The following is a 26,630-nucleotide window of genomic DNA, read 5'->3' as shown; positions in this document are numbered from 1 at the left end:
CTTAAGTCATCAGAGAACCTCTGTAAATAGCATACCAAATAATTTAGACATCTAAAATTGTTGAGTCAGGGGTAAAAGAAAATATTACATTAAAAAGAAAAGGAAAGTAACCAGAAGATAAAAAGCTAATTTTCAGTAAAAAAAAAACCTACAAATTCTGGATTAAAATTCATTTAAGCTGGAAATACTTCACCTGCCTTCTGCTACAGCCAGCATGTCCTGCCTCGTCAGAGGGATGTAACTGGCTGCAGTTAGGTACTGATGTCCAAAGGCAACAGACTTCTGGTTTACTGAAACTCACCCTAAACCTACTTTGGTAAAGGAGTAGAGTGAAAGAAACTAAAGTGAATCTCATTCTGTGTGTCCACCTTTCAAAGCACAAACATGAACCCAAAAAAGCTTTAGACTTTATTTTGGAGGGACGGGTCTAATGAGGAATATTCTCTGCTAAGAGTGTTTTCACTAAATGTTTGTTTCCAGATTCCCCCCCCCCATCCATGCATGATAAGGCTGGTTACAATCTGGCGATGGTACCAACTCAAGTAGTTAACAAACCACAAAAAAGACAATATGCAGCTAGTAAATATTTTTCAACAGATCAGCCATAACTTTTGTGAGCAGTACCGAAATGGTTTGGGGGTAATTTGGATATCTGTGTTGAGTCTAGGAGTGTTACAGCTGTTTCATGGGTCGTTTGTCTGACATCTGTTGGATTTGTTTTTGTTTTTTGGTTGGTTTTGTGTTTCTTAAATTAACATCAAACAAACCATGGCTGTCACATTTCTGACCATTGATGCAATCAGCTTAAGATCTATCCCCCACAGTTAGTTATTAGTCATTTCAGATAGAGAGAGAAATCTTTCAAGGTTCAAGAAATGACCATTTCCCTACTGCAAGGCACAAGGGCTATCCATTCAGTTACAGTAAAAAAGAGAGTGTTTTACCAGCCATAGCGTCTCTCTACTCCTATATTCTTATAGCACAACATTTAACTTGATTATTACCTTGCATATAATAAATGCATATTACCATGAATTTGCTTGTTTCCTTTTATTAAGCTCTTATAGACCAAATCACATCACCAAATCATAAAGCAAATTATTCATTAACTGCATGAAATAAATTTTATTTATTTATTTAGTTCCCCTCAAATGAACAGAACATGTGTTTTATGATCTACATATATCGCTATATGCTTACAATTTACTGCTGAAAGCCAAAAATCTCAGACGCTCTGTTTTATTTTATAAAAGTCATTTTTACAGAGCAGATCACTGAAGAGATGCCGCCTGTTTATAGTTTATAGCCCAGATTTGTGGAAAAATGGGTCGACATTCAGTAGAAAAACAAACTGAATTCAGCTTCTTTTATTATAAGGGTTTAAAATGACATCACCATCTAATTGACTGAAAAGAAGAAAGTTACAGCCTCATAAGACGCCCACCTTCTGAATGTAGCTTATGAAATATGAAAGTTCTAGAAAATATGACGAAGAGAGTTTTGGAACCACCTGTGAACTCAACAAGTTGAATTAAGTAACTCTGAATACTGGAGAATGGAATAACATCTACATGAATGAAAATGATACATTAGCCTCCAGTGGCCACTCAATTACAACGTAAGACTTGAGCAGGACAGATATGATCTCTAGTTTTCATCTACCTTGACCTGTAAACAAATGCTAAGCACAAGAAAATGCTGAAGATTTCTTCACAGCCTAGTAAAAAAAGGACTTGCTGGTAGCTTAAAGAGTGAACAGCAGGACAGAACTATTACGTGCACTGCTCAGCAATATTATGGTACTAAACTGGGAACAGAGGGAAAAGCAAGACAAATCAGTGGAAAAGCTTACCTGAAGATAGGACTGTTGCCGGGGGAGACCCCGTCTCTCCGCCACTTTTCTGACTCATTGTCGCACTGTTCTCCTCAACACACGGTGGCAACTGCAACTCTTTGGGGAGAAGATCATACACTGATTCTGGAACGGAAATGGGAGGAGAGAAAACTGTAAACTAGCATCTAAAGCTGAGACATGACAATCTGTATTATACTGTATGAAATTAGAGATCATGAGGAATTCTGAATATTGCATAATATTGTGTTTGTTGATCATTAGTCAGCTAACATCAGCTGGTCCCACAGCAGTATATCCATTTATAGTTCTAATTTATTGCAACTATTAAATTAAGTCTTGGAGAAGCAATGCTTTCCCTACTACACTGCTGTGAGCAGCTCATTTGTGACCTTTTAAAGGACTTAATATTTAACTGAAGAGTTGAATTTGCAAGCTGCAATGACTCAACGGGTAGCATTTGATGGACCTCGCTGATTTAAATTGCCTTGGTCTGAAGGTAAATATTTTGGCCTTCAGTTTCACCTCACATTACACCAGGGCTCTACATTAAATCTCATACAAAGGCTGCACCAAACCTGGCCATCAGACTGGAAAAAGTCCTGACTGCCCAACAGCAACAGTGATAAGTACTACAATTTAAGTGCCAATAGCCAGAGACTGCTGGCCTGAACCCACAGACCTGGACCCCTCAGCTTTCCAAGGACAGCAGGCTATTTTAGGCAAACAAGAGCACAATGCCCTCAAACCATGTTTAGTATGCCAATGAGCACAGTTTGGAAAGCTGGGCTGCTGCTGGGGGCCAGAGGGGTGTAGTAGTGGAGTGTAACAGTGACTCTTGTCATTCAAGGGGAAGTTACATATTGCTATAACCTTGTATCTCCAAAATGGTAACTTTACAGGAGAAGGAAAAAACAAACTTTCCTTTCAATGTAAGTCAATGGAACCAGAGTTTTTTCCATGTCATTTTGGGCCGTTTCTTTTGGTCCATTCATCATCAAAAACTGAAAAACAAAATTTAGATACATTTTTCGTCCTACAGCAGCGATATACAGGGGTCAAAATGATCTTTTTACATGCTTAACTGGGGAAGTGGACTGAAAGTTCACTGTCCAAAACAGAGTATCTCCTGTCCCAAAATAACTTTTGCTTTTAAGAATATTTTTCAAATATAAACACATTTTCTATGGGACAATTAATTCTCTCTTAAAATAAAAAGGAAGAGAAAGAGGGAGAGTATAGGAGGGCCTGCATGTGTGTCTTCTGTATTATTAATTATGACTACAGTTGTATATTCAAGCAACAGAACATGAGAGGGAGTGTATTTTCACGAAATTGCGGCTGTGATTTGGTCGCCGCAGATCATCGCATACAGCGATAACACAGTCCTCGAGTGTTCTATTGCTTTTATACAGTGTAATAAATGAAGTAAGAAGCCGGCAGTTCGTCCTCCAGCTTCACACAGACCAACTGACAGTTTGGGAATTTAGTGTCGTCTCATCTTCAGAGTCGGACCAAATCGGCTGTCGGTCAATTGTGATCTTAAAAGTGTCCGTTTTCAGTTTGTGGCAAAGTAAGAAGTACAAATGTTCAAATAACTTGAGCGTCTCCTACAGCTGTCAAAGTCGTTGGTTAGCAACAGTGTCTCAGCAGAGTGAAAAAACTTGTGATGTTATGGCGAAATATCAGCACAGTTAGAATGCCTCTCAACCACTCAGCTTCATTATATATACACCATCCATCCATCCATCCATCCATCCATCCATCCATCCATTATCTTCCGCTTCTCCGGGGTTCGGTTCGCGGGGGCAGCATCCTAAGCAATGAAGCCCAGACCTCCCTTTCCTCAGCCACTTCCACCAGCTCTCCGAGGGGGATTCCGAGGCGCTCCCAGGCCAGCTGGGCGATATAGTCATGTCAGCGTGTCCTGGGTCTTCCCTGGGGTCTCCTCCCAGGTGGACTTGCCTGGGACACCTCCCGAGGGAGGCGTCCAGGATGCATCCTTACCAGATGCCCGAACCACCTCAGCTGGCTCCTCTCGACGTGAAGAAGCAGCGGCTCTACTCCGAGTCCCTCCCGGATGACTGAACTTCTCACCCTATCTCTAAGGGAGAGTCCAGACACCCTGCGGTGGAAACTCATTTCGGCCGCTTGTATTCGCGATCTTATTCTTTCGGTCATTACCCAAAGCTCATGACCATAGGTGAGGGTGGGAACGTAGATCGACCGGTAAATCGAGAGCCTTGCCTGATGGCTCAGCTCTTTCTTTACCACAACAGAGCCCGCATCACTGCTGACCCAGCACCAATCCGCCTGTCAATCTCCCGCTCCCTTGTACCATCACTCGTGAACAAGACCCCGAGATACTTGAACTCCTCCACTTGAGGCAAGAGCCTATCCCCGACCCAGAGAGGGCTCTCCACCCTTTTCCGCCTGAGAACCATGGTCTCGGATTTAGAGGTACTGATTCTCATCCCAGCCGCTTCACACTCGGCTGCAAACCGATCCAGCGAAATCTGAAGTTCGCGGCCTGATGTCCCCAATAGGACCACATCATCTTCAAACAGCAGCGATGTGACCCTGAGGTAACTACCCGCACTGCTCCTCCTGGATCCGAGGTTCGACTATAAGCCGGACTCTCTTCTCCAGTACCCCTGCATAGACCTTACCAGGGAGGCTGAGGAGTGTGATTGCCCTCCTCACTGGAGAACGTGTTGGTGGGATTGAGAAGGTCCTCAAAGTATACCTTCCACCGCCCAATGACGTCTTCAGTCGAAGACAGCAGCACATCTCCACTATATACAGTGCTAGTGGCACACTGCTTTCCCCTTCTGAGTTGCCTGACAGTTTGCCAGAATCTTTTCGGAGCCGACTTAAAGTCAATTTCCAAGGCCTCACCAAACTCCTCCCATACACGGGTTTTTGCCTTGGCGACGACTGAAGCCGCAGATCGCTTGGCCTGTCAATACCTGCCAGCTGCCTCTGGTGTCCCACAGGCCAACCATGCCCGGTAGGACTCCTTCTTCAGCTTGATGGTATCTCACCTGGGGTGTCCACCACCGGGTTCGAGGATTACCGCCCCGACAGGCACCAACTACCTTACGGCCACAGCTACAGTCAGCCGCTTCAACAATGGAGGAACGGAACATGGCCCATTCTGAGTCAATGTCCCCCACCTCCCCCGATATCTGGTCAAAGTTCTGACGGAGGTGTGAGTTGAAGATCAATCTGACAGGTTCTTCTGCTACACTTTCCCAGCAAACCCTCACTATACGTTTGGGCTTGCCTGGTCTGACCGGCATCTTCCCCCACCACCTGATCCAACTCACCACCAGGTGGTGATCAGTTGACAGCTCAGCTCCTCTCTTTACCCGAGTGTCCAAAACACATGGCCGCAAGTCTGATGACACGAGTACAAAGTCAATCACTGAACTGCGGCCTAGGGTGTCCTGGTGCCATGTGCACTTATGGACATCCTTGTGTTCAAACATGGTGTTCGTGATGGACAAACTGTGGTTTGCAGAGAAGTCCAAAAACTGAACACCACTCGGGTTAAAGATCAGAGAGGCCACTCCTCCCAATCACACCCCTCCAGGTCTCACTGTCATTGCCCATGTGAGCGTTGAAGTCCCCCAGTAGGACAATAGTCTCCAGGAGGAGCACCCTTCCCAAGGACTCCAAGAAGGCTGGGTACTCTGAACTGCTGTTCGGTGCATAAGCACAGACAGCAGTCAGGACCCGTTCCCCAACCCGAAGGCGTAGGGAAGCTACCCTCTCGTCCACCGGAGAAAACCACAACATACAGGCACCGAGTCGAGGGGCTATGAGAAAGCCCACACCTGCCCGCCGCCTCTCACCATGGGCAACTCCAGAAAAGAATAAAGTCCAGCCCCTCTCAAGGAGATTTGACCCAGAGCCCAAGCTGTGTGTTGAGGTGAGCCCGACTATATTTGTATGTGTATATATACACATTCTAATGTATTCTAATATTAATACTAATGCTCTTTGCTATCTGGGCGTTGACTAGAGGAAGATGGGTTCCCCCTTTGAGTCTTGAGGTTTGCCCCTTTGAGTTTTTCCTTGCCATGGGGGCTCAGATCCAGATTTTTCTGTAAAGCTGCTTTGTTACAACACCTGTTGTAAAAAGTGTTGTATAAATAAACTTTGACTTGACTTGATTTATATATATTTGCTGTGGATGTGTGTGTTCAGTGCCACTGATGAGTGAGTGACATCACAGATGGATTTTTCAAAACAATCTAGTTACTACTTCCTATAAATGGCAGTGCTCTGTCTTTGTTAGGATTGGAAATACAAACTGTGCAAAACTTTGTGGCATTGACAGCTCAAAATCAACCCAAGGAAATGGATTTTTAACTGGATAAAGTATCTTATTTGCTTCACTGCAGACTTGCACATCGTCAAAATTTTCAACGATGCCCCAAGCAGCAAAAGAGTACCAAGAAATTTAACCAATCAGACTGTTCGGAATCAGACTGTTCCTGCGGCGAGCGGGTGTCTGGATATGAAAGTAAAAGAAGACAATATCAAATATGTCATTCAACTGACCAATGGTCGATTGCGTCATTTAATCATTTGTAGTTATTGGCTGTAGTTCCAATATCAGACTGATAATTCAGTTTTCCCATTCATACCCCAGCGTAACTACACAATGCCTACAGACAAATGCTAATCAGTTCGCTACACTCTTAAAAAAATATTCTTCAAGGGTTTTTTTAATAAAGAAAATGTTTCTATATAGAACCATGATCACTCAAAGAACCCTTTGCATGATTAAAAGGTTCTTTGCATCATGGGGTTCTTCAGCTTAATGGAGAATGAGTTGCATGTGGTTCTAAATGGAACCTTTTGGAAAAGGGTTCTATATAGCACCTAAGAGGGTTCTTCCATTGTTACGATATCAAGCTTGAAACAAAACAACCCTTTTTTGGTGCTATTTATGTTTGAGTGTTTATGGTTCTATATAGAACCATTTTCTTCACATAAAATCTTTGAAGAACCATCTTTTTTAAGCATGTAACAACTACCCTTGACCTTGTCTTTCTCTTGTTACTGTTTTTTTCTGACGGTCAGATACTGTAACTACTGGTGCTGGTACCAAGTTAATGGTTCTGGTGTAGCCGATGGAAAAATGCCCCATGAGAAAGTACACCAGGTACTAATAGGATTATAAATCATGGCAGTCCCACTCAGCGAGATTAGCTTTTAACCATAAATTTGAAAAATAAAGACTCCTTTTATAAGGTCTGAAATACAGACAAACAAGCGTGCAGGTGAAGGCAGTCACCCAGTTTAGCGAGCACCACTTAAAACGTGTTTACAGCAGCAAGGCAGGCAGCAACAAAGGATCTCTGTTCACAAGCCCGTCTATGCAAACAGGACCCTCAGAAGTGAGTTTAGAAGACATGACAACAGTTTTATAGCCATGCTCAATTTGCTATCCAGATCTCTTTATCTAATCTCACAGGAGATACTGCAGCGCAAATTCCCTGCCAACTGCTGCTTCAATTATTCACAGCTGGATCCAAGGATACTTAATACCCCTTTACTTATATGTTGCTTTAAGGAAATTTCACTACATGTTATGGATATTATGTTACTGTTCAGTTTACTGGAAAATTTGTTGCATTTCTCAGTTGGGTCATTCAGTGCTGGTGTGCTAAGAAAATCTGTAGTTTTTTTTTTTTTCCACGACGAGGGCCGAATTACATGGAATAATGGGTTTTGGGCTTGATTTGATCCAATTTCTTATGCAGAACATAGGCTGAGCTTGAACTGTTTTTTTAGTGAGTGATTTTTTATCTGAAGGAATATGCTTAATGTGCCTACGAAACTCAGAAAGAACTCAGGCATTTTATCTGTTGTCCGCTCACTCTCTCGCACTCAACCTCTGTCTGAATAGTAATGTTATAGGCTCTACCCCAAACGGCACCCAAAGCCCTGCAAATCACACTTTGGGGACGTCAACAGCACATAGACCTATAGGAAAAGAGACCTTGGAGGTGCTTGGTTAATACAGTAGCATGTGAGTCTGACACGATGTCCAGGCTCTACATGTGCTTCACATGGCACACTGGTTAGTGTTTTTTGTTAGGTTTTTTAACAAGCTAATTTAATCTGATTTCAAAGCGCCACATTTTTACAACTGTGAGGCGTCTAGAAACCAATCACATACCAATTAAAAGAGGGGGTCATAGAGTTTCTGACCATCACCAGAAGATGGCTCCCTTCAGTCTGAGAGGAGATGAGATCCCTGAGCAGAAAGCGTTCTGCATACTCCACTTCAATAAGAGTGAATCTGTCATAACTGTGCAGCGTGATTTTCGTGGGCAGTGAAGCTCCAACAGCTCAGAGTGTTTGTCGCTGGTTTCACAGCACTGGATGATCTCTCCGAAATCGCACTGAAAGAGCCGTGAGTGCAGCGACAGCCGACATGCTCAGTCCAGGATGGGATGAATTTGACTATGGCGTTGATGTTGTCTGTACAGCCGGAGGAGGCTCATATTGAGCTCTTGTAAAATTACATAATAAACTTCACGCTCATTTAATCCATTTACAGTTCACTGCATTGTTCTATAATGATTTACAAGTGAAAAAATCATTTTGAAATCAGATTAATCTTTTTGAATCACCCTGTATAATGCAGCTTAATGACAAGTTAAATGAATAAACAAATAAATTCACATAAATACATTAATATCTTCCTCTCCACAATGTTGATCAGATACCCTTAATCAAACCACTGTGACTGGAATTTTAGGTAAGAGACTAGAGGGAGCTCCTGATCACCCTTCTGAATGCCAAGACGGGAAATGGGACAACCTACAGCCTCACAGTCCAGCATCTTGAGTATGCCATGTGGTATTGAGCTATAATCTATAGCTACATTGGGTACACGGTAGCCCTGTCTAGTGTTAAATAACATATATTTTCATGTTGGTTAGGTTGAAAACGAAAAAGCAAAGTTGGAAATGAACAGTAAATTGGCGTTTTCATTCTGATACTTGTCCACACCAAAAATTGAACCGCAAAACTGTCACCTTGCTGTTGATTTATCCATTTTGCATTCTCATTTTATCAAATATGCAGCCTATTGCTAAGAAAAACATAACAACGTAAACACTGCATTTAGATTTAGTTGACACATATTATGCATGTCATGAAGAAAAGGCAAAGCCAAAGTGTAAAAGTCAAAGTGTAGCTTGGATTTTCTTTTCTCTATTAGCTTTTCCATTTTAGATGTGACCATGAAATACCAAAATAATAGCTGTTTTAAATTGACTTATTTTTGTAGCAAATGACAAAACATGAAAATGTGAAAAATTAAATTGCAAATGTAGGCACTTCATTATATTTTCAATTTTGGCAGGATATTTGTGCGTTTGTTTGGTAAAGAAATGGCAAAAAGAGGTCTTACACCTACATTTGCATTTTATTCTTTTAATTATCTCTTTTTTGGCAGGATTTCTCAAGCTTAGGAGCAGTAGCATTAGGAACTTTAGCACAACAGGGCTAACAGGTGATCAGAGAAGGGTGGATGCAGTCTTGGTCTTATAGACGTGTAAAGCTGTTCATCTCAGTATGGCATTTTCTGTTTCTACTTTCAGAACAAAGCACTGCAAATGTGTCTGTGGTAACCTCTGTGCGTGTGAGTGGGTTCGGCCTGGCTTCAGGTTTCAAATTTAGCAGTACCGGGTCAGATGGGGTCGGGTCATGGGTATGGGTTCAAGTTCAGTCTTTAATTTCATGCCAGTGTAGGCCTCTACAAAACACTCCCAAGGACTGTATGAGAAAGAGCACCTTGCTCAAAGAATCCGATGGTAAAACTTAATATGTTTTGTGACATGTTCAAACTTCCTGTGACAACAAGCTGGACATGGCATGGAGTTTGTCAAGAGATAGACACACCCATTCGGAGGTAGAATGTCCATTTAACAGGCACAGGCAAGAAGCACTATACTGTAATGGATACATGCATGTGTGATCTATTATTCCTAGCTTTCAAAAGACAACAAAATGATGCATTTATTTCCAACTGCGCCTTGCCCTTGAAGCCAGGCTCTTTGAAATGGGGTGTAACTACAACACGTCGCTAGAAAAAATAGGTTTCGTGGAGGCTAATGTTACTGCTATTTTCCAAAACTACATCCAACTACAACAAATGGAATACCTCACTTGCTGTCTACAATGCCTGATTGTCAATGATTCACTCTGCCTGTCTTGCACACCTTGTCGCAGGTATAAACGGCCCTATGAATTTACAGCCTTTTGAACTGCGGTGGCATTAATTCTATATGCAGTCTAGTGCTACTCTATTACTGTTCACCTACGGTCAGAGACTGTAATTGCAAATGCTTTTACCAAGTTAATGGGAATAATCTTAATGGCATGTATGTATGTATCAAAACACTGATGACAGTGATAGCGTATTGGGGAAACTTCCTTTTAATGACTGTGTTGGCACTTAGAGACAGTAATGCAAGTTGCAGAAAATGCTACCAGAGAGGCCTGCTTATGCCCAAATCCTATTCCTCTATCCGTTTCCCATTTCTGCCTTCTTTAGCTGGTCAGCACATGCAGGAACATGTGCACTGCGCACGGGGCCCTTCCAGTAAACACACTGCCAACCGCACAGACAGAAAATATGTACTCCGCTCTCAGACTGTGGCTGCAGAATCAGTACCTGGCCTGTTTCAAAGTGTTTCCACACATTTTAAGGGAGAAAAAAAATTCCCCATTCTGCTTCATAGTTTCCTCTCGCCCAAACAAGACACAGTGACTGCTGTTTATGTCGCAAACCAGTTTTCTTTCACTGAGCAGAATAAAACAGAACGATGTTCATAGAGCAGAAAGTCACTTCTTTGCCTTTTACTAAAATCTTTTCTTGCCTAGTTTTTGAAGTGAGTATATGCGCTTCCTCTAGGTCTGCTTGTTTCTTGTTCCTCTGTGAGACAGATGTCAAAACGAAGGGTACACTTAACCACATATCATCCCAGGCTTATTAACCTTTTCAACTCCTTGAGACCACCGGTGGTCCCAAAACACACCTTGTCATATTCTACAACTTTCATATTTCATAAGCGACATTCAGAAGGTGGGCATCGTTTGAGGCTGTAACTCTTCTTTCCAGCAAAATAGATGGTGATGTGATTTTAAACCCTTATAATAAAAGAAGCTGAACTCACAATTTTGTTTTCTACTGAAAGTTGACCCATTTTTCCACAAATCTGGGCTATAAACTATGAACAGATGGTTTATAGTGATAAACTCTGTAAAAATTATTTTTATAAAATAATACAAAGGGTGTCTGAGATTTCTGGCTTTCAGTAGTAAATTGTAAGCATATAGTAATATGTCTAGATCATAAAATACATGTTCTGTTAATTTCAGGGGAGCTTAAATAAATACAATAAATTAAATAAATAGCTTAAAAAATAAATACATAAATAAATAAAAATTTACATTTATTTCATGCAGTTACTGCCTTACGTCTTGGTCATATAAATTCAGATGGACAAACCAAAATATACCCTGGTCAAATAATATGACTATAGTGCACATTGGCTGAGTAATAACAGCTTGTATATGCAAGCAGGTCCTGGCTATTTAAGGCTGTATTTAAGCAAAAAAGATTTTTTTGGCTTTTTAAACACTCAACTCTTCAGATGAATGGAGTCTGCTTCCTGCCTCCAGCCACATGAGGGAGTGAATTTTATCTAAACAAATTCAAATTCCCTCTTCCAGAAAACCCAAGCAAAGACCAACAGGATGTTACTGTTACCTGCATTAGGCTGTATTTAAAAACAGACCTGGAGTTTGGCAAAAGTGAAAAGAAAAGGAAAAAAGACTGAAAGACAAGACAACTTTTTCCATTCATTTTCACATTCTTGTTGCTTAGTCTTAATAACTCTTGCACTTGGGGTGTGGCAAGGGTTTCTGGCAGAGGGCCAGTTAACCCTCCACCTCTCCAACCCCTCCTGCTGTTTTGTCCTTGCTTGCTATGTTAGCAGACCCCTATGGTTCTGATAAGTAGCTCAACAGGTTCATGCCACTGACATGGCTGTTGTCAAGTTGTCAAGCTTAAACAGTGACAAAGCAAATGAGACAAACAGCGAAATCTGCCTTTGGGAAAACAGTAGTGCAACAACGCTAAACATGAAGGATTTGGAAAAATGCAATATCTGCCATGAAACAACAAAAAAAGCATGCCCGATGTAGCCACCAGCTTTAAGGGTTTACTGGGGCGAAATAGACCTCTATTCAGAGGGCAGCGGAGACATAAGCGAGGGCGCGTTTATAGCACTCCTCAAATGTTTACAGCTGCGTCCACATAAGAGCTGCCGATAACACCATAGCAACAGGAAAGAGAGGGCAGCCTTCAATGCTCCGTCTGCCAGGCTTTAATTAGGTGGCGAAAGAAGATTTAAAAAGCAGCCCCTTAGGAGGCCAAATAAAAAAACACTACCACTGAAACCATCCTAAAGCTGGTCAATAACCAGACATACAGAGACGGTTTCAGAAAACCTCTGCTGTCCTCCTGCTTACTAGAACGAGACACATAGATCGTGACTTAAGAGGGTTCTTCTTTCAGTCTTATACATCGATTTAGGCCACTTCCACAAAAGAATCTTCATAGCCAAGACAGTTTCCTTTATGAGATGTTTTGCAAAACACACACACACATATACATACATATATATATACATACATATATATATATATATATATATATATATATATATATATATATATATATATATATATATACATACATATATATATATATATATATATATATATATATATATATATATATATACACACACACACACACACACACACACACACACACACACACACACACACACACACACACATATATATATATATATATATATATATATATATATATATATATATATATACACACACACATACATACACACACACACACACACACACATTATATATACACATATGCATTATATATATATATTTTTTTTAATATACTAATAATAATAATAATAATAATAATAATAAATTACACAAAGTTGGACTTCATTAAGACATGTAGTGTCATACCACAGTGCTACAGCATTGTAAACAGCATGTAAACGTGGCTACTCACGTTTACATGCAGCTTAATAATCAAACTATGGATGACTCGCAGGGCCAATTAGAATTTGCATTAATGGCACTATTTTTAAAAATCGTGTTAATGCGTTATCGCATTAACTTCGACAGCCCTAATACACACACACACACACACACACACACACACCATTCAAACATAACATTATGACCACCTCCTCGTTTCTAAGCTCATTGTCCATTTTCTCAGCTCCACTTACTATATAGTTGCACTTTGTAGTTCTACAGTTACAGACTGTAGTCCATCTGTTTCTCTGATACTTTGTTAGCCCCCTTTTACCCTGTTCTTCAGTGGTCAGGACCCCCATGGACCCTCACAGAGCAGATACTATTTGGGTGGTGGATCATTCTCAGCACTGCAGTAACACTTATGTGGTGGTGGTGTGCTAGTGTGTGTTGTGCTGGTCTGAGTGGATCAGACACAGCAGTGCTGCTGGAGTTTTTAAACACTGTGTCCACTCACTGTCCACTCTACGAAATGCACCTGCATTGTTGGTCCACCCTGCAGATGTAAAGCCAGAGACGATATCTCATCTCTTGCTGTACAGTATGAGCTAATCATCCTCTGGTCCTTCATCTGTGGTCACAGGACGCTACTCAAAAGATGCTGTTCACAGCATGCTGCTCACAGGACGCTGCTCACAGGACGCTGCTCACAGGACGCTGTTGGATGGATATTTTTGGTTGGTGGAGAATTCACATTCTAGCGGTGACACTGAGGTGTTCAAAACTCCAGCAACACTGCTGTGTCTGTTACACTTGTACCAGCGCAACACACACTAGCTGAAAACTGCTGAAACTGACTCTACTCATGTTTTCACCTTGTGTAAGGAGTAGAAATATATTTATACATGATGTATTTTTACTTTTAACAACTGTAATGTGAACTATGTTTGTTCATGCAAGAATTCTGCTCACTAAAACACAACACACAACACATTTTAGCTGGCGGGTAATTAACTCAGTGTGGCTCTTTGAAGATGTATGACAGCTGTATACTTCACAGCAGACAAACTACCGCTCCTCACGTCAAGTGTACTCCTCAGTCAGTTAGCACTAATCTGCGTCAGTCAGAATTAAGCATTTCAAGGAAACCTGAAGCCTGGTTTTGTGTGACTTCTGTGAGTTCACATCAATGACTAGCAAACCAGAGGAAAAGTGAGAAAAAAAGTGGGCTGCCTAAAGGATTATCCAGAGCCAGGTGTGAATCTGTGAATCAGTAAAATTATGATGTTGACATAAGAATATTCAAGATGAAACATGTTACAAATTCAGTAGATTCAGTAGTCTTTTTTCTTTTTTACCCAATTTTCTCCCAAATTTAATCAGTCATTGTCCATTCCATTCATTCGTTTAGTCTACCCATTTCATATGAAGCTAGTCACTTTCGTTGGAAGAAAACCTTGTATCTTCGTTTTTGTCATTTTTCAGTTTTTAAGATTGTTCGAAAATGCTTGTTGTCCTTTACATTGTTCAAATTTCATGACTGACGGACCAAAAGAAACGGCCCAAAGTGACTTGGAAAGATGTCTGGTTGCATAGACTTACATTAAGTAGGTTTTTTCCTTCTCCTGTAAAATTACCAAGGCTAACATGGAGCGATGGAGGAAAGGGAGAGTCACCCTCTCCATCCAGTAAGGCCAATTGTACTATGTTGGCCTCCAGGCCACAGAAGGCTGTGGAGCGCCAGGATTCAACTCACAATCTCTTGACATATTACCAGCTGGGGGCTACCAGGCAGGTGTGGCAACAGGTTTTATTCAAACCAAATTATTCAACAAGTAGAATCAGGTGTGCTTCCAACTCGACTGGAAAGAAAACCTGCGACCACACTAGCCCTGTGTGAATGCAGCTTGTAACAACTGGCTTTGACTTCTGTGCTCATTGGAAGCTCTAAGACACAGCTGTAAAGGAAATTATGTTTCTTGAAAGATCGTATGTTTACAATAGTACAATAATTTAACTGTTTGCTTATTTTATTAATTTATTTATTTGCTGTTTACCTATGCAGAACTCTTGTGGTATTTGGCTTTCCAAGCACAAATAACAGCAGGACAGCCTTTTCAACCAAATTACATGATCAGAGCACATATGAGTAACACATACACAGAGAGACATGACAAAGCTCCTTGTGATGATAAGTGTTGTAAGGCACAGCTTTGGGTTTGGTTACCTCAGGCAGACGTAACAATCACACTACGTTCTCTCCCACATGTCAGCAACCACAGAACACTTCCCTGGATTCCCACTACATTTACAGATAAATCAGATGATCTAGCACTTTCGCTCTTAAAATCACTAAGAGTTAACTGCTCACGTTTCAAGAGATGAAGCTGAGGGAGCAATATGATATTATATTTTTGTTTCCTCCTAATATGGAGAAACTCAAAACCAGCAGCCCCACTGGGTAAATCAGCCAGCCAGAAAATCATTACATATACAGCGTTATTAAAAATCAATGCGGTGTAATGTCAAAATTCATATACTCACAGAGCAGGTACTATTTGAGTGGTGGATCATTCTCAGCACTGCAGTAACACTGACGTCGTGGTGGTGGTGTGTTAGTGTGTGTTGTGCTGGTACGAGTGCATCAGTGCTGCTAGAGTTTTTAAACACCTCAGTGTCGCTACTGGACTAAGAATAGTTCACCAACTAAAAATATCCAGCCAACAGCGTCCTGTGACCACAAATGAAGGACTAGAGGATGACCAACATAAACTGTGCAGCAGCAGATGAGCCATCATCTCTGACTTTATAGCTCCAAAGTGGACTGACAAGGTAGGAGTGTCTAATAGATTGGAGAGTGAGTGGACACACCTTCTCTGCTCCATGGGGGGTCCTGACCACTGAAGAACAGGGTAAAAGGGGGCTAACAAAGTATGCAGAGAAACAGATGGACTACAGTCTGCAACTGTAGAACTACAAAGTGCACCTATATAGTAAGTGGAGCTGATAAAATGGACAATGAGCGTAGAAACAAGGAGATGGTCGTAATGTTATACCTCATTGGTGTATGCGAACATCTGACATGCATGTGACCTCGGTTAACATCTCACTAAAAACCAAGGCCATTAATATGGAGCTGGCCCACCCTTGCAACCAGAACAGCCTTCACTCTTCTAGCAAAGCTTTATACAAGATTTTGGAGTGTGTGAGGGAATATATGCCAATCAGTCAAAAAAAACATTTGTAGGGTCAGTCACTGATGTTTGATGAGAAGGCCTGGGTCACAATCAATGTTCCAGTTCATCTCAAAGCTGTACAGTGGGGTTGAGGTCAGCGCTCTGTGCGGGCCACTGGAGTTCCTCCACACCAAACTCATTAAACCATGCCTTAGGGACTTTGCTTTGTGCACAGGGTGACAGTCATGCTAGAACAAGAAAGATCCCAAAACTTGTCACAACGTTCAAAGTGTCTTTGTACACAGTAGCATTAACATTACCCTATACTAGAACTATGGGGCAGAGCCCAAACTGTGAAAAACAGCCCCAGACCATTATCCCTCCTCCACCAAACTTTACTGCATTCTGGTAGGTAGCGTTCTCCTTGCATCCGCCAAACCAGGATTCGTCCATCAGAATGCCAGATAGTAAAGCATACTTTATCACTCCAGAAAATACATTTCCATTTCTCGAGAGTCCAGTGGTGGCTTGCTTTATACCACTCCAGCTGACACTTGGAGTTGCAAGGATCTTTGCCTTGTGTGCAGCTGCTCGACCATGGAAACCCCACCCTTTTGTGCACTGCTTAGGACTGCTCAGATTACACTGAGAGAACAGAATGTTGGCCATTTATTGGACACTGTAAATCTGTGTTGACCACAGGACATATTTTGTACATATATACTGCATTTCCATAGGAGCAAGGTTAACCAACTTAGAAAGAAAACACAGATCTAGGTTTTCTGGGTTTTTTAATAATATAAACATTGTGCATGGGGCAAGGGTCTCTGGATTTCCTGTGGTGGTGACTCTCAGCTCAGCAGTCTTTCCGAAGACTGTTAAATCCTCAGAAGTGAACAGTTTTCCTAACATCAGTTTTCCTAACATATCATTATATATTGGTGCTTTATTGGCGATGTTCGTCATTACAGCTAAATCCACCTCAAGGACCTCAATATTAGATGATATTACTGGCAATCTATGTTTCAGTCAGACCATTGTCATCATAAAAGTGAATGGTAAATTAGTAGAGAACATTCTTAATGAAAACTATCTTATGTTACAGAAACTATTCTTGACAAGAACAGAATAGGCCTCTAAATAGCCATGTCAGTGCCTTGTCTCTTAGCCCAATCTCACTGCTTCTGCAAGAACAATGGATTAACCTTGACATGCAAGGTAAAGCAGGCAGAGATCAGCTTCTTTGTTCAACATGCCACCGTGAGATGGGTGGCAGCAAAGAGGATGTTTATTTCATTCCATGTGTTTCCATGCGCTTCCTATTATGTGTAATATATTCCACACTGTATTGACGTGGGTAGAGAATTACCACCATTGTCTTGGAAGCCATTAGGAAAGATGTAAAACACTCGTGGGATCCAGAGAAAAGCTAAAAGACAAGTTTGAACTCAACTTCCCCAGTTGCCCAATTTCTCACTTAATATGGCCTGAAACTCTTTGCGCCATCATTAGCCTTAGTGTTATCAGCAGGAGTAAAGAATATTATAACTGCAAAGCATTCGCTGTTGTGACCTGCGTCTCCTTTGGGTCAACTAATCTGAGACAATCCAGAGAGAATCTCATGGAAATAGATTTCTTATGACACCCAACCTTTGTTCTGAAGTACCACTGCCCTGCACATTTAGGTGTTTACCTTCTTTAAAACACCTGATCAACTATTCAGCTAATACCTTCTTTGCTAATTAGTTTTTCCATTGTTAGAGCAGGGCAGAGGTGTTCTGAAGTAAGCTGGAGACAATAAAGCTTTAAGCCACTAGAAGCCACAGGTTACTGCGATTTTATCATGGGGTGTTCTTTGCCACAGCACAAAGCACAGTAAAACTCCCTTTCTCTTACTGCTTTTATAAAACAGCGGCCAACGTAAAATATATTAAAATACACAATGTTTTAGATAATTATTTTAGTACTATAATAATTCGACTCGAAATGTATTTCCTTTAAAGTACGGCATCATTGCTAAGCAACCACTGACCACTGAATGAGGAGAAGAACATTCAGTCGTCAATCAATCACTGTAAACTGCAAACGTTTCTTGTTTTTTTTTTACTTTACTTGTATAAGAGTGAACATATGATAACACAGCACTGTTTAATGCAAACACTTGTTTATAAATACTTTTTGGTCGCCAAATTACCGCCACAATTCTTCTGCCGGTCTGATGATGCCACTTTTCTCACTTTTCTCAATGGCTGAATCTCAAAACGGCTCCCTGCTACCTACATAGTGCACTAGGTAGGAATTTAAATACTGACTCCTGCAGCCCAACAGAGCAAAATATCGCCACAAATTGTCATTAGGGATTCATCCACATTCAGACCCGACAGGCAGTCACTATCTGACAGCAAAAGGTAGAATTTCTAAACTCAGGCCCAATCCCATTTCTTATTATTACACCTACCCCTTGTTTTCGAGTGTAACCCAACCCCTTGAAGCTGAGTTTCAAGGGCTAGTGGTTAAAATCTTGCCCCTATGAAATGGGACAACCCTTCAAGAACCGGATACATCATCAGTTTTCATCAGCAACTTTTACGTAAACAGATGAGAGGAGGTTTTCGGCCACCTCCAGTTGCAGTGATCTCACTTCTGTGATACTTGACAGAACAGGTGAATCATATTTAAAATAGCCTGGAAAAATAATCAGGATGTGTTTTCCTGCTTTGTCTCCAGACTATAGTAACAATGCTATATCACACTGACATTTGCCATTTATCCAAAGGAGACTGAAAAGCAGGGCGCTCGATTCATTCACAACTTCAGTTTTACGCATCAATCAATCAAAGAGTCACAGAATAAAAAAGCACAAACAAAAAACTACATCACTTCATTAACAGCCACTAGCGCTACTCTGTAGGCGACCCTGCCAGCCTGCAGTGACAGCAGAGAAGGGGAAAGTTCAGCTCCTCACTGCTTAATACATTTAGGGCATCATCTGCCTTCAAAGAGGGGGGGGGCAATTATTTATTATCGCCACCAAGAATTCTTCAGTGATATGAAGCTGAACTTATCTTTTTAATCGCCAGCTTCATGATCGATTTCCCGTTCCACCTTAAACGGTGCAGAAACCTCACGTACCAGAACTGCTGCACAATTTATGGTGGAATGGGAAATTTTGTCAGGTAGCGACCGAGACATCAGCGTATTACTAGCAATTTTTATGTGTGTTATGAAGGAAATTACCATAAAACGCTATTACAATGGTTATCTTACGATATAGCGGATTTTAAACAGAGAAATACTTCCATTTATGTGTCTCTTTGGTCGCTTGTGCAGCCGTCTTGCTGATGATTCGCATAGCATTCTGTGAATTCTCATAGCACTCCATTTGTAGAGCGCCTCTGAAAAATCTCCATTTGAAGGGCCATGTAGCCCTAACACTTCACCCTACCCCTGTATCTCAACAACAATCAGAACACCCCTACCCCTAGATGTGAACGTGAAACGAAGGGTTAGGGCTAAGTGTTAGGCGCAAGGGGTGAAATGGGTTTGGGCTTAAATATTAAACACACTATTTAGCTCAGGAGTACGGAGCCGTGACATTCAGGTGACATTCTACAGACTTTTATACTGACGTTTTTCAGAGAATCATATCATGAGTGCTTTAATTATAACCTGTGATATTAATGTTGGAGTTGTTTAGCATGTTTGCTATCTTTTAGCCTGTTAGCTAGCTGACCAGCCTAGCTCTAGTTAAGAACCAGTTAAGAAGTTAAGTTTTCAGCCCCTCAGTTTAAACAAAAACAGGTCCTTCCTTCATCAGCTCACTCTGTGCTCCGTGTTAAGAGTCAAAAGCTAATCCATTAATAGCAGATGGGTTTTTCATGCCGTGGCACAGTGATACAGAGTTCAGTTGCTGTGGGGCATCATAGCCGTGATATAGCGTGGATTTTAAATGTGGCTCAGCCAATCAGATTTTAGGACCACACTATCCCTTTATAATTATTACATTATATTCACCTGATCAGTTACTTTAGCAGACAGCAATCATTTTTCCACAGTTGTCAGTTTTCAGAATCATATGTTTACATCGCAACAGACAGAACGGGCGTGTTGTCATCCAGAGTTGAAGAAAATATATGCAAGTAAAAGAAAGCAGAAGAAGCATTTACTGAGACATATCAAAAGTATTATGTAAACAACAGAAGTTCTGACTGGCCCTATAACATGTAAAGAGGCCAGTGGTGAGCAATGTTTCTTGCATTCAAACTGTGTCTGTTGTCAAATGAGAGCATATCGACAGCTAGAATGCCAGATATCTAATCAGCTCTTTCGGCCAATTTTGGTACTTTGATATGTCGCATACAATCAAGAACACAATTATATTGTTACTTGCAATTATTTAAACAGCAATTAATTGTCAGCTAAAATTTCATAAGGTAAGGTTAGAAGCCACAAGATTAGGAGCCACTGGTGAATTAAAGTTATATTATTAAATGTGCCGGTATGTTTTCGATGGTTCCACTTTTTACTGCAGAGTAAAGCATATTATGATTTTTATGTGTGTAAAACTGTTCAAGCTTTATGTGCACAACATTAGTTACATATTGTCACCATCAAAACATTTGGTAACATTTAGGAAATGTTATTATTACTATTTGGTGACAAAGTGGAATGGTTAGTCACTTTTGAACCAATTTGGTAGGATGATCCACATAAGGTAAATGGGTGGTGCATGCATGTAGACTTTACTGAAGAGAGCTTGTGTCTTCTATGTTTACTAGAGGACTCGCAAGAAGGAGGAGCAATGGGAGGGACAGGCAGTGGACTCAGATGAAAGTGGGACCACAGAGCACTGTGGAATTCAAACTATTTACACAAGCCCCACCACTGGAACTAACACACACACATACAGATACAAAGAAGTCCACACACACACACACACACACACACACACACACACACACACACACTCACAAAGACACTCAAAGAAACTCTGGCCACTTGTCAAAAAACATTACAGTGGTCCAATGATGTATTATTCACAAATCACAGAACTACAGAGTATTCACTCATTTACAAACATGAGGTCACAAACTCATATTTAGCAGTGTGTAACCACACAGGTATTTATATAGCCATTAGCAATCCCACTGGGACTACGGGGCCCTACTGGTGCTTCACAGGCCCTAAATATCTGACAACACTAGATTCCTCAACGGCTGTCAACTCTATGTGTAAGGAGGACTCAAAATACTGTTCTGGGTAAAATGAAAAGCATATTTTCACACATGAAGCTGAAACTTTTAGGCTCTTTGCCCTGTGTGAATGACTGGTGAATGACAGCAAAAAGCTGAGGTGTTTGCAGATGGAGGCCATGAAAGTCGCTTACCCATTAGTCCATGAAATCCCCAATTAAACATCACCTTTGGACGACGCAGGGACAAAATGAATGGAATTCATCTCTAAATTCCAGATGAGTTATTTGGAAAATAGCTGTTGGAGTCACAGAACTCCAGAAGTTGACCTCTGAGGATTAACTGAGCTTTTGTATGAGTGCTTGTTGACACAGTCACTGGAATGTGGAAATCGACTCATCAGAAGCGCTCACTAGAGGAGGACTTAAGCTATTTTGGTGCAAATTATTAGAAACTACTACCAAAAAGTACAAATTAAACCTTCATAATTTGAAGATTAATATGAATTCTAATACAGCAATATTGCCAAAGAAAAAGCTGCACACTTTACAGCTGTAAAGGACAACAAGCATTTTCAAAATATGTCAAACACTGAAAAACAAAATGGCAAAAATGGAGACAAGAGGTTTTCTTCCAACAGCAGCGAATTACTGTAGTACTACTCATATCATTATCGTTTTGCTTGCAAACTAGATGGTTCATATCTTAAAATGCCTAGTGGAACTGTACAACTTGGATTTTTCTCTGTGTTATCTTGGTAGACACAGGTAATTCAGCACTCCCATTGGCTGGAACTTCAGGAGCTGGACAGAAGGCCTGATACATCAGATCGGATACCGCCATAATCAGAAACTGACAGAGTAATCAATTTTTTATTTCCAACAGGTGGAACCGATTTTGTGAGAAACATCATCACTGAAGGCCTTCTGGAACACCTAAGTAAATCACAGAGGTCGAGCACAGGAGGTAGCTCAACCCCTAGGTTTCTGTCAGTTATTAGAAATGGAAAAGAGCAGTGTCTGTACTATGCCAAGGCTCTTCACTAAAATCAAGGTAAAATATATGCTGACATCTGTTACACAATTCAAATAAATCATACAGCGTATTTAACTGAGAATGAACAAAAACTCTTAAATATGCACAACCGTTACCTTAATGCTAGCTTATTATTGGAAATCCCATAGGAGAGTCAGCAGAAATTATCTTTGGATTTTTTTTTCTTCCTCACTTTTGACAGAGTTATGACATTTTTGCCCATCCAGCCACTGCTCAAGTGTGGGGTAATACTGAGGCCTACTGCGTTTACTGTGTCCTTCAGTCTCCCCTCATTGAGACTAATGTGGCACCTCAAGAACATTAATCACATAAGTGGATTTAACAAACAATCTAATTAAGGCTGGAGAACGTCTGTCGATTAATTAGAGACACCCAAGGATGATGTGCTCATTATAAGAGCGGTGAGCTTAAGCTCCCCTTGAGGTCAGCACTAAAGATAGTCTTCTGGTATGATTAATATGTCTCAGAATTTTTCAAGGAAAGAAACAAAATCTGGCGTAAACAATCAGCAGCCAAAGGTCTGACGAAGAGTCACAGTGTGGTTTGTTCACACGTTCCAGAACTAATGTATGAGAACTAGGCTGAAGTGTGGGAACACAGCACCACAGCCAAAGGACACATTTGTGAAAATCACAAGCACCTCAAGACGCAAGCGGCACTTTTATGTCATTCCTAAGATAAATAGACTCCGCACAGATAATGTCTCTTAGCCATGTGACCCAGTTCTTACATACTAATGGATAAACCACTCTAAGTCCCTCAAATAGGATTCTAGCAAACATTAAATATGTCTCTTGGTGCTACCGCTTTGAGGGCCTCCTTTACTAATTCATTGTCACGTCACACAAAGCTGGAATAAGCTTACGTTATACGCCTATATTTATTACAATCTTTGGCTGGTCTGCAGGTGCACCATGCACTGAGCATATCCATTGTGTTTCAAGCCTCAGGGGGACACAGTCAATCATGCCTAGTCATGGCATCTAAGCAAAAACCACTGTTTTGAAAGAGAGTCTTACACTCACAGTATTAGGTCTTCAGTCAGGAGAGAAAAGGCAGCTAAAGTTTAAACCCAACTGAACTCGGCTGTGTGGCCCTCCCACCACCACAATCGCAGGTGACTCATAGAAGAGGAATGGTAAGAGGAAATCAAGGCTGCGTGACCCTTTAACTGAATTTTTTGTGCTTTCTTACATCACAGGGCCAAAAAACTGTTATGGAGACATAAAAAAAAAAAAACACCCACTGCTGGGCCAGTGCCACAGGGTCAGCTGGTTGACTTTTAGAGTAGACTGACTATAATGGGGTCAGACACATTAACTGGAAACCTTCAAGCTCTACCACAACGAATGATGCCTAGTCATGGCCATGCAGCACCGGTGAACCGATAAATGTGAAAATTATGCAGGTGGACTACAGAAGGAAGAACTGAGGTGAAGGAGAGAGAGTGTGTAGGCAGTGCTACAGAGGAGGAGGTGTAAGCTTTGATGTGACTTGGGTTTAAGCAGAAAACTGATGCCAGTAACCTGAGTGCTCTTCATCAGGGGACGGAAAGCAAGCTCCTGGAGGCTTTGATTAACTCCCTAAATATTTAACATTTGGGACTCTGCACACATGGCTCCCTCTGGGCCAGAAAAGCCAGGAGACGAGAGCTCACTTCACTTTTCACATACTGCTGTAAGAAATCAGCCCCTTCTGATGGAGCCACATGGCATGACAACACACAGTTCCCTTTGCATTGCAAACCAAAGAACTGGCTTAACTCCAAAAGAGATATTGGAAAAATATTCAGAGAACAATGGCCACATTAGCCAATAGTCATAATGGGCCTGTTTCTGCAATAGTCCACTGTGAGAAACAGGCCTAAAAAGGATGAGAGGGTTGAGTTTACAGTAGATCTCAGGCTCAGACGCTCTGCTCATACCAAAACGTAATGCCTGATATCGATCACGTGCCCAGCTGGCCACAACTATCAAAGTTTTATTGCTCCCATTCTGCCTGGCTATCCACATATGGATTCCATGCATTATCTGTCAGACAGGAAAGCAGTTACATGCTCTGTACATTGTGACTGAGCATTTCTGAGCAAGACTGGGTGTCTGGACTGAATGTTGTGACGTTTTGCCTCTCTAAAGGTTATTTAAGAGTTTTTTAAGCATTTAGTAGCTTTTAAATGAGATATTCCAGTGGGTTTATTTCTCTTCTAGCATACCCTTCCCTTATATTACCATATTACAACAGTCTGCAGTTGCTAATTTCTCAGGTTTATCAAAGAGCCATTTATAAACAGAAGGTTAGGAATTACAAAATATTGTGTCATTGCTTAAGCCCTTCATCTTAGATATGGCTCATATTTCTTCACCATCAGTTGACAACTGTTCCTTACCATTATTAATACTGGGTGATTCAAAAAGATGAATCCAATTTCAAAAATGATTTATTTCACCTGTGAATCGTTACTGATCAATGCAGCAAACTGTAAATGATTTAAATGCACATAAAGTTTAATATGTAATTGTACAAGAGCTCAATATGAACCTCCTCCAGCTGTATGGAGAAAACCAATGTCATAGTCAAATTCATCCCATTCTCGATTTTGCATGTCGGGTGCCACTGCACTCATGGCTTTCTCTGTGCAATTTCGGAGATCATACAGTGTTGTGGAACCAACACCAAACACCCTCTCTTTCAATTGGATTATGATTGGTACCTAGGCACCTCACAGTTGTGCAAATGTGGCACTCTGAAATCTGATTAATCGATTTGAATCACCCTGTCCTTTTTATGAATACTGAATAGCACTGTATATGAAAATGTGCTGTAATATAAAAAACAGTCCCCTGAATGAACTATTACTCTTATTATCATTACTAAAATAATACAAGATAACAACTCTGACAGAAGAAAGCAAAGAGTAATGGACCACACCAAAAACATAGCCTAATTCTGAGAAATAAGAAAAATGATCACCTTCACTACTAAAAATAACATTATTACTAAGAAGGCCTCGTTTCAGGCTCTGCAGTGGAGAAGATTTAATGTCTTGGCTGAAACATTTCTAATAATGTCAAAATGAATGGGAGGAGCTAACCTGCTAGGCTAAATGGGCTGACATATGTAAATGTGTTGGCTTTTGTCAACACAAAATGGGGTGTTTGGCTGCTTTGTTTTTATGTATGAACTTTTGAGTATGTTTTTTAACTTTAGAAATATTTACATCAAACAACAAACACGGTTTTTAAAAAAAAGCAAGGAAAAGTTATGCTTTACTGATATGGTAAAGGAGACAGCATGTAACAATCAAAGATGATGGTTGGCATATAAGGAAGACAACCAAAGCATCTGAAAACTGAGCTTCTTAAATGAGAACCTGTGGCCTTGGTAGAGATGTTTAGTTTGAGCAACATGAGTCCTTTTCACTGTTCCCAAACAAACCTGCTTATCTTAATAAAGGCCATGGCTGGATTATGGGTACTGGATGCATGTTACAAAAACCTAAACTAGTCTTTTACATTAGCTTAGCGTACTTTAAAATATTATCTGGGCTCAAAATGATCGGCTTCATGTGCAAAATATAACCCAATCATTTCTTCCTTTGCTTGTCTACTAGATGAAACCAAGTCTTGGCTCAGTCTGACAGTTGCCAGGGGCTGATGGCTTAACCACTCATGCAGTACATTGTGAGTGTGAGTGCATAGCAAATATTCCAAGAGCTAGAAGTTACTCTTTTTTTCTGCGATTTGGTTAGTATTAACCATTAATCAGCACAGAGGTTTGCAGAGAAAGTGGTTGGGGCGAGCCAACACAACACTTAAGCCAAGCAAATCATCTTCACAATGATTACGGCTTAGGCCTACTTATGCACTGCAGGCACAGTAGCATGGAGTGACGATCACATTTCTTAACCCACATAGGAGGAGGTGAATCATAGGTTCACTGGTGATAATGTAACACTGTGGTGCTAGGTGATTTTCCAATGTCTAACCATGGCCAGCAGTAGTGATGCACAACCTTATATCTATGATATGTTGGCCTGATGGTAACCGAACAACAACCCATGCGTTTTACTTGTGTATCATTTCCTAATATAGTAGAAATTATGCACAATCCATCTTTATCTACAACCCCAATTCCAATGAAGTTTGGACAAACAGAATACAATTATTTGCAAATCCTTTTCAACCTATATTCAATTGAATACACTACAAAAACAAGATATTTAATGCTCAAACAGAA

The 26,630-nt window shown here is 40.8% G+C and overlaps 1 protein-coding gene across 7 annotated transcripts in view; it reads right to left on the bottom strand.

Annotated features, from left to right (window-relative positions):
- The window catches only part of nfat5b (nuclear factor of activated T cells 5b), a 61,533-nt gene that overhangs the window by 21,460 nt on the left and 13,443 nt on the right, over positions 1-26,630 (bottom strand). For 5 of the 7 annotated variants that reach the window (XM_017707299.2, XM_017707291.1, XM_017707292.1 and 2 more), the window contains one exon: positions 1,853-1,978. In XM_017707299.2, coding sequence (XP_017562788.1) covers positions 1,853-1,978 — 126 coding nt within the window. Of the gene's footprint in view, positions 1-193; positions 312-1,852; positions 1,981-26,630 lie in introns of those variants that run through there. The other 2 variants (XM_017707294.2, XM_017707293.2) reach the window with 2 other exon arrangements.

Source organism: Pygocentrus nattereri, chromosome 15 (genome assembly GCF_015220715.1).
Source record: "Pygocentrus nattereri isolate fPygNat1 chromosome 15, fPygNat1.pri, whole genome shotgun sequence".
Classification (NCBI taxonomy): Eukaryota; Metazoa; Chordata; class Actinopteri; order Characiformes; family Serrasalmidae; genus Pygocentrus; species Pygocentrus nattereri.
Note: the sequence above shows the minus strand (reverse complement) of the source record. Positions and strands in the feature narration are given on the sequence as shown.